This window comes from Xyrauchen texanus, chromosome 43 (assembly GCF_025860055.1).
Source record: "Xyrauchen texanus isolate HMW12.3.18 chromosome 43, RBS_HiC_50CHRs, whole genome shotgun sequence".
In the NCBI taxonomy this organism is placed as follows: Eukaryota; Metazoa; Chordata; class Actinopteri; order Cypriniformes; family Catostomidae; genus Xyrauchen; species Xyrauchen texanus.
Window position 1 is genome coordinate 33,134,097 of NC_068318.1, and position 10,000 is coordinate 33,144,096.

At 40.2% G+C, this 10,000-nt stretch overlaps 1 protein-coding gene across 6 annotated transcripts in view; it reads left to right on the top strand.

Annotated features, from left to right (window-relative positions):
- Positions 1-10,000, top strand: part of erg (ETS transcription factor ERG) — a 70,530-nt gene that overhangs the window by 34,265 nt on the left and 26,265 nt on the right. For 4 of the 6 annotated variants that reach the window (XR_007969495.1, XR_007969496.1, XM_052115725.1 and 1 more), the window contains exon 3: positions 6,492-6,727. Coding sequence is in view for 4 of the 6 variants with exons in the window: in XM_052115725.1 (XP_051971685.1) it covers positions 6,492-6,727 (236 nt within the window). In the remaining 2 variants the exon portion in view is untranslated. Of the gene's footprint in view, positions 1-527; positions 622-6,491; positions 6,728-10,000 lie in introns of those variants that run through there. The other 2 variants (XM_052115724.1, XM_052115726.1) reach the window with 1 other exon arrangement.

Below are 10,000 nucleotides of genomic sequence, written 5' to 3' on the forward strand. Positions count from 1 at the left end.
TCATACACACACACACACACACATGTTGGTCTACCTATCATTATGAGGACTTTCCATAGACATAATGGTTTTTATACTGTACAAACTTTATATTCTATCCCCTAAACCTAACCCTACCCCTAAACCTAACCCTCACAGAAAACTTTCTGCATTTTTACATTTTCAAAAAACATAATTTAGTATGATTTATAAGCTGTTTTCCTCATGGGGACCGACAAAATGTCCCCACAAGGTCAAAAATTTCGGGTTTTACTATCCTTATGGGGACATTTGGTCCCCACAAAGTGATAAATACACACACACACACACACACACACACACACACACTCACACACACACACACACACACACACACACACACACACACACACACAGAAAAACATCATTGTTTGAGGTCTGTTATCTCTCTCTCCCAAATATCCTGTTTCTTCGAGTGGTGTCGGTCAGACCAATAGAAAGCTCTTCCTGCTGTTGGCTAACTTAACTTCCAGTTTAGCACAATCTCATCCGCTCCAAACAGCGTTCATCTCCACCACACCTCACACACACTCTGACCGTAAACACACATATTACAATTAAAAGACGGGCGATTCTTGCGCCGCCATGGCCAGCACCATCAAGGTAAGCGTCCGTCACGAATGAGTGAAAGTGAGTGTTTGAGGATCTTTGATGAGTTGCAGAATCAGATGGAACGAGTGACACCCGGATCTTTCCTAATCTGGGTTCTGATTTGTAACGGTCGCCGGTGCGAGTCAGGACAATGAAACTGGCCGCTTGAAATTATTATTATCTCTATATGTTATTGTGTTTGTTACTCTATATGTTATTGTGTTTGTTACTCTATATGTTATTGTGTTTGTTACTCTATATGTTATTGTGTTTGTTACTCTATATGTTATTGTGTTTGTTACTCTATATGTTATTGTGTTTGTTACTCTATATGTTATTGTGTTTGTTACTCTATATGTTATTGTGTTTGTTACTCTATATGTTATTGTGTTTGTTACTCTATATGTTATTGTGTTTGTTACTCTATATGTTATTGTGTTTGTTACTCTATATGTTATTGTGTTTGTTACTCTATATGTTATTGTGTTTGTTACTCTATATGTTATTGTGTTTGTTACTCTATATGTTATTGTGTTTGTTACTCTATATGTTATTGTGTTTGTTACTCTATATGTTATTGTGTTTGTTACTCTATATGTTATTGTGTTTATTACTCTATATGTTATTGTGTTTGTTACTCTATATGTTATTGTGTTTGTTACTCTATATGTTTCAGCTCTTCTGCTCATGATCTGTATCCGTGTGTTAGTGCTGCATTCATCACTCATGAATCACTGTAATTCAGTGTTGTTGGAATGTTCATTCTTCATCACACTGTGGACTTTATAGTTCTTTGGTTCAAGAGAATTATTCCTACTTGAGCCTTGATTGTTTAAGTTTGAAATGCTTTAATTAATGATAACTCGTGTGATTGTAGAATGTGTGAGTAATTATGAGCGTAACGTTTGGACATTTCACTCGATGTAATTCAGTTGATTTCAGGACGAGTTACAGAGTAATTGATTATTAAGTCGCACATCACTGATATTTCAACTTCTGAGATTGTCTTGAACAGGAATGAAGAAATAGACTTTTTTTTGTGATATGAACAATAAATGTTTTATAGGTTATTGAACGTGCCAGATTTGATCATAGAGTCTGTGATCGTCTGCCACATCATTGACTGCGGATCCGTTTCTGTATGATACATTTCATTCTTAAACTTTTCACGCCTGAAGTGTGACTCATACATCCATTATTACTATTAATCTCTTCTCATCACATTATTCTGATTCTGTTAAACAGAGAACAAAAGCTGAAGTGTCATTTATGCACCACCAAACTCAATATCAAACACACATGTACAAACAGGTTCCTTGAACACTCCACCTTTTGCCATTGGTCAGACAAACAGATAGTCTCCGCCCCAAACTCACACCATTGGTCAGACAAACAGACAGTCTCCGCCCCAAACTCACACCATTGGTCAGACAAACAGATAGTCTCCGCCCCAAACTCACACCATTGGTCAGACAAACAGACAGTCTCCACCCCAAACTCACACCATTGGTCAGAAAAACAGACAGTCTCCGCCCCAAACTCACACCATTGGTCAGACAAACAGACAGTCTCCACCCCAAACTCACACTATTGGTCAGGTATTGACGCTGACTATCACACCTGGAGTCGTGAGTTTGAATCCAGGGCGTGCTGAGTGACTCCAGCCAAGTCTCCTTAGCAACCAAATTGGCCCGGTTGCTAGGGAGGGTAGAGTCACATGGGGTAACTAAATTGTCCCGGTTGCAAGGGAGGGTAAAGTCACATGGGGTAACCAAATTGTCCCGGTTGCTAGGGAGGGTAGAGTCACATGGGGTAACCAAATTGTCCCGGTTGCTAGGGAGAGTAGAGTCACATGGGGTAACCAAATTGTCCCGGTTGCTAGGGATCGTAGAGTCACATGGGGTAACCAAATTGTCCCGGTTGCAAGGGAGAGTAGAGTCACATGGGGTAACCAAATTGTCCCGGTTGCTAGGGAGAGTCACATGGGGTAACCAAATTGGCCAGTTGCTAGGGAGGGTAGAGTCACATGGGGTAACCAAATTGTCCCGGTTGCTAGGCAGGGTAGTCACATGGGGTAACCAAATTGTCCCGGTTGCTAGGGAGGGTAGAGTCACATGGGGTAACCAAATTGGCGCTACGGCTGCACAATATTAATCGATTAACCGCTACGGCTGCACAATATTAATCGTTTAACCGCTACGCCTGCACAGTATTAATCGATTAACCGCTACGGCTGCACAATATTAATCGATTAACCGCTACGGCTGCACGATATTAATCGATTAACCGCTACGGCTGCACAATATTAATCGATTAACCGCTACGGCTGCACGATATTAATCGATTAACCGCTACGGCTGCACAATATTAATCGATTAACCGCTACGGCTGCACAATATTAATCGATTAACCGCTACGTCTGCACAATATTAATCGTTTAACCGCTACGGCTGCACAATATTAATAGATTAACCGCTACGGCTGCACAATATTAATCGTTTAACCACTATGGCTACACAATATTAATCGATTAACCGCTACGGTTGCACAATATTAATCATTTAACCGCTACGGCTGCACAATATTAATCATTTAACCGCTACGGCTGCACAATATTAATCGATTAACCACTACGGCTGCACAATATTAACCATATAACCGCTACGGCTACAGAATATTAATCGATTAACAGCTATGGCTACAGAATATTAATCGATTAACCGCTACGGCTGCACAATATTAATCGTTTAACCGCTACGGCTACACAATATTAATCGTTTAACCGCTACGGCTACACAATATTAATCGATTAACCGCTACGGCTGCACAATATTAATCATTTAACCGCTACGGCTACACAATATTAATCGATTAACCACTACGGCTGCACAATATTAATCGTTTAACCGCTACGGCTACACAATATTAATCGATTAACCGCTACGGCTGCACAATATTAATCATTTAACCGCTACGGCTACACAATATTAATCGATTAACCACTACGGCTGTACAATATTAATCATTTAACCGCTACGGCTGCACAATATTAATCGATTAACCGCTACGGCTGCACAATATTAATCGTTTAACCGCTACGCCTGCACAGTATTAATCGATTAACCGCTACGGCTGCACAATATTAATCGATTAACCGCTACGGCTGCACGATATTAATCGATTAACCGCTACGGCTGCACAATATTAATCGATTAACCGCTACGGCTGCACGATATTAATCGATTAACCGCTACGGCTGCACAATATTAATCGATTAACCGCTACGGCTGCACAATATTAATCGATTAACCGCTACGTCTGCACAATATTAATCGTTTAACCGCTACGGCTGCACAATATTAATAGATTAACCGCTACGGCTGCACAATATTAATCGTTTAACCACTATGGCTACACAATATTAATCGATTAACCGCTACGGTTGCACAATATTAATCATTTAACCGCTACGGCTGCACAATATTAATCGATTAACCACTACGGCTGCACAATATTAACCATTTAACCGCTACGGCTACAGAATATTAATCGATTAACAGCTATGGCTACAGAATATTAATCGATTAACCGCTACGGCTGCACAATATTAATCGTTTAACCGCTACGGCTACACAATATTAATCGATTAACCGCTACGGCTGCACAATATTAATCATTTAACCGCTACGGCTACACAATATTAATCGATTAACCACTACGGCTGCACAATTAATCGATAAATAATGGAGATCACGGAAAGTTCTGCCCGATTCCAGCCAGTGTTCTGAAGGAAGTCATATTAGTAACACGTTCGTCATGTTGTAGAAAAACACATGTAACATCTTCAGTAGTTGCACGTGCTAGCGCATTCATTTGTGCAGCTCTACTCGTAGATTTTGTGAAATTTCGTTCCTTAAATGTAATTCGTGTAACTGGAGTTTTCTCTCTTCAGGTCGATCGGTCTGTTAATGGATTACTGATAGTGACTGAGATGCATCGTTCAGTAAATGACACACTTCAGCTTTAAAGACATGTGTAGAAAGACAAAAGAACATTTCTTCGCACTGATGATGTGAACAAGGGCATGTCTGACAGGAAACAGGGGCGTTTGGTTAACGTGGCTCTGGAGGATAATCGCACCGTTAACGATGGGCGTCTCACAATCAGAACGCCGATGATGGGCTGTTTCCTTTCCCATTCCCAGCTCTGTTATTCCGCACTGTGAGGAATGCAGGAAATGGTGGCAGAGTACTTCCTGTCTGCTGTTTCATGTATATGAATGAACTCAAACGGCCACTGAGCTGTAAATAAAAACCATAAACGCCGCTGGAAAAGTGACTATGAGACAGTTTTACATTTCATAATAATCAAAACAAACATCATGTGAAATCCAGCCCATAATGATGAGAAACAAACGGCAGGATCAGCTGACCGGACGCAGGAGTCGCACCGTATCCTGTCGCTCTCGCTCGGGTCACTGTTTTGTTTGGCAGGTGTGAAGTGTGTAAAGTAAATCACTGCGTTGCTTCTCTCTGATTGGATGAGAGCGCGTGGTGGGTGGCACTTGGTGGTTTGGGCATGCTCAGTCAGCTCTTCAGAGAAAGTGTTTATAACGTTGATCATTTATACATGATCATAGGCATTAGATATGTATTGATCTCTGTATTGTAGCAGCCGTTTGATTGGATAATAATGAGGATATCATTGACATTGATACAAAGTGAATGAAGCTGTTGAGCGTCAGGAATGTGTCACAGATACATTTATAGAAGGTGTGAACGATCGTGTGTGTTCATTGAGCGTCCTCAGTCTCTCAGGTGAAGGTTATTCTCCTGGCGGGTCAGTAATGGGCTTCACATCTGGTTAATCTGGTTTCCGACATCACTTCCTGTTCTCCAGCCTCGCTCTGTAGTGCACTTAACAGGGTGTTTCCCTGTCCAGAGTGTTATTACTCATTTATAAACATAGTGTGAATGTTGCAGTGTTTGATTGAGCTTCATCAATGTGTGTAAGTGTTTTATTAAAGTGTTGATGTTTAAGTCAGTATTGAAACAGAGCCGATGTTTAAAGCTCATTTGATATCATTAATGTCTTTAAGAATAATCCCGTGCCAGAGTGCAAATAAACATCATATCATTTAGGAAAAGCCACTAATGTAATAAACACTAACAATAATACAGACTTTAATTATCTTTTACACGTTCAAATATTGTTTGAAATCATTTATAATGTCGTGAATGTGAACGTTAATATTAATAAATACATGAATAACTTTGATCTTTTTCTATCCAGTGGCCATTGAAGTATTTCATTGTTAATTCCAATTTATACGTTTCATTTTTTTAATAAAGCTTATATTCATTTCATTTCATATCCTAAATATTTTTGCATGAAAAACAGTCGCACGGGTGATCAATATTCCACTTAAAATCTGTAACACATGTTTATTTATTGTATGCATTATTTAAAACTTCTTTTTGTTGTTAATGACATTGTTTCCACTGTTCTCCAAAACAAACAAACTAATAAACTAGTTGGAGATGTGTGTGTTTTTACATATTCTAATATAGATATTTTACAGTTTCTCTTGCAAAATCTTTGTATTTTCCTCACTGACACTTTTATCCACTTGTAACACTGACTTTATAAAACACTCGTGAGGGGTAAAAAGGGTTTGTGTGGGGGAAATGATGTCACAACTCACATTGTTTAATAAATCTATAGAAATAATTTTCACACAATAAATATTCAAATGATTTCTGTTTATTTCAGTCTTGTTTGAGAATCTTGAAACAGTCGAATCTTTACATTTGAAGATACCAAAAATGAATGAATGACTGGTGAAATACTTCCTGTCTGTCTGTCTGTCTGTCTGTCTGTAGGAGGCGCTGTCGGTGGTGAGCGAGGATCAGTCCTTATTTGAGTGTGCGTACAGAGTGTCTCATGGTAAAGCGGACATGACAGCGTCTGCCGCGGGTGAATACACACAGAATAAACTCAGTCCCAGAGTGCAGCAGCAGGAGGACTGGATGGCTCCGCCCACCGGACGCATCACTGTGAAGATGGAGTGCAGCAGCAGCAGCAGTGCAGGAGGAGCTGCGCAGGTCAACGGCTGCAGGTGAGACTCCATAACAAACATCACATGACTGTGACTGCTGCTCTCAAGTGTGTATGTGTCTTCAATGCCAGATCTATTGTTTTATCGAGTATCATGGTGTAATGTAATTGCTTTGGCAATCTTTCTTGAAAAAGAATATGTGAATGTAATTTCAATCGTGTTGGAGTATTTTCTGAGGTAGTGTAGAAGATCACATTCACAGCTTTTATTCTTCAGAAATCAGGACATGTGGCAGTGTGGCAGCTCTCCATTATCAAATGTGCGTTAGAGTTTTCTGTGATTAATTTCTGGGAAATATTCCTCAGTGATCTTCTGCCCAGACTTTTAAACTCTAAGAAAGAGTTGTTCATCATCGGGATGTTTTTCTTCACCAGTTGGAAGCAATTTTCAGTTTCTCTACATTCAGCACAAGCAAATTACTTGAGATTTTAGAAATCTGTAATGAAGAAATCAAGTTGTTATAAGCTCTTGATTAACATTCAGTTAATATAATAACACATGAGGATCTTATAATGTTATAATGCAAACACTTATAATGGTATTTAACATCCTGTAATCTAAACTCTCCTACACGTCTGTGTGTGCTGTTGTGTAGTTATGAGTGTTTATGACTGTGTGGAACACGTGTCTTGTTGAGTTCATTGTGTTTTATTTCTGATGAGTGGAACTTTCAGAAATTCCAGAAACTCCCTAAATCCCACAAACTTCTGAATCTCTAGAAACTCCTGAAATTTCAGAAACCTCCAGAACCCTTGAAACTCCAGAAACCCCGAAATCCCCAAAACCCTGAAAATCTAGAAACCCCATAACCTCTTAAAGTTTAGAAACTCTAGAAACAGCTGAAACCCCTGAAACTCCAGAAACCCCTGAAACTCCAGAAACCCCTGAAACTCCAGAAACCCCTGAAACTCCAGAAACCCCTGAAACTCCTAAAACTCAAGAAACCCCTGAAACTCCTAAAACTCAAGAAACCCCTGAAACTCCAGAAACCCCTGAAACTCTAGAAACCCCTAAAACTCCAGAAACCTCTGAAATGCCTAAAATTCCAGGAACCCCTGAAACTCTAGAAACCCCTGAAATGCAATAAATACCATAAACCCCTGAAACTCAAGAAACCCCTAAAACTCTAGAAACCCATGAAACTCCTAAAACCCCTGAAACTCCATAAACCCCTGAAACTCTAGAAACCCCTGAAACTCCTAAAACTCCAGAAACCCCTGAAACTCCAGAAACCCCTGAAACTCCTAAAACTCAAGAAACCCCTGAAACTCCTAAAACTCAAGAAACCCCTGAAACTCTAGAAACCCTTAAAACTCCAGAAACCTCTGAAATGCCTAAAATTCCAGGAACCCCTGAAACTCTAGAAACCCCTGAAATGCAATAAATACCATAAACCCCTGAAACTCAAGAAACCCCTAAAACTCTAGAAACCCATGAAACTCCTAAAACCCCTGAAACTCTAGAAACCCCTGAAACTCCTAAAACTCCAGAAACCCCTGAAACTCTAGAAACCCCTAAAACTCCAGAAACCCCTGAAACTATAGAAACCCCTGAAACTCCTAAAACTCCAGAAACCCCTGAAACTCTAGAAACCCCTAAAACTCCAGAAACCCCTGAAACTCCAGAAACCCTTGAAACTCCTAAAACTCCAGAAACCCCTGAAACACCATAAATACCATAAACCCCTGAAACTCTAGAAACCCCTTAAACTCCTAAAACTCCAGAAACCCCTGAAACTCCAGAAAACCGTGAAACTCTAGAAACCCCTTAAACTCCAGAAACCCCTGAAACTCCAGAAAACCATGAAATTCTAGAAACCCCTTAAACTCCTAAAACTCCATAAACCCCTGAAACTCCTAAAACTCCAGAAACCCCTGAAACTCCAAAAACCCCTGAAAAGCCATAAATACCATAAACCCTTGAAACTCCATAAACCCCTGAAACTCTAGAAACCCCTGAAACTCCTAAAACTCCAGAAACCCCTGAAACTCTAGAAACCCCTAAAACTCCAGAAACCACAGAAACTCCAGAAACCCCTGAAACTCCAGAAACCCCTGAAAGTCCTAAAACTTCAGAAACCCCTGAAACTCCAGAAACCCCTGAAAAACTCCAGAAACCCCTGAAACTCCAGAAACCCCTGAAACTCCAGAAACCTATGAAACTCTAGAAACCCCTGAAACTATAGAAAGACCTGAAACTCCAGAATCCCCTGAAAAACTCCAGAAACTCCTTGAAACTCCTAAAACTCTAGAAAACCCTGAAACTCTGGAAACCCCTTTAACTCCTAAAACTCTAGAAACTCCTCAAACTCCTGAAACTCCAGAAACCCCTTAAACTCCTAAAACTCTAGAAACTCCTGAAACTCTAGAAACTCCTAAAACTCCAGAAACCCCTGAAACTCCTAAAACTCCAGAAACCCCTGAAACGCCATACATACCATAAACCTCTGAAACTATAGAAACCCCTGAAATGCCATAAATACCACAATTCCCTGAAACTCCTGAAACTCCAGAAACCCCTGAAACTCCAGATAATCCAGAAATGCCATAAATACCACAAACCCCTGAAACTATAGAAACCCCTGAATCTCCAGATACTCCAGAAATGCCATAAATACCACAAACCCCTGAAACTCCAGAAACCCCTGAAACTATAGAAACCCCTGAAACTCCAGATACTCCAGAAATGCCATAAATACCACAAACCCCTGAAACTATAGAAACCCCTGAAACTCTAGAAACCCCTGAAATGCCATAAATATCACAAACCCCTGAAACTCCAGAAACCCCTGAAACTCCAGAAACCCCTGAAACTCTAGAAACCCCTGAAACTCCAGGAACCCCTGAAACTCCAGAAACCCCTGAAATGCCATAAATACCACAAACCCCTGAAATTATAGAAACCCCTGAAACTCCAGATACTCCAGAAATGCCATAAATACCACAAACCCCTGAAACTACAGAAACCCCTGAAACTATAGAAACCCCTGAAACGACAGATACTCCAGAAATGCCATAAATACCACAAACCCCTGAAACTATAGAAACCCCTGAAACTCCAGAAACCCCCGAAACTCTAGAAACCCCTGAAATGCCATAAATACCACAAACCCCTGAAACTCCAGAAACCCCTGAAATGCCATAAATACCACAAACCCCTGAAATTATAGAAACCCCTGAAACTCCAGATACTCCAGAAATGCCATAAATACCACAAACCCCTGAAACTACAGAAACCCCTGAAACTATAGAAACCCCTGAAACGACAGATACT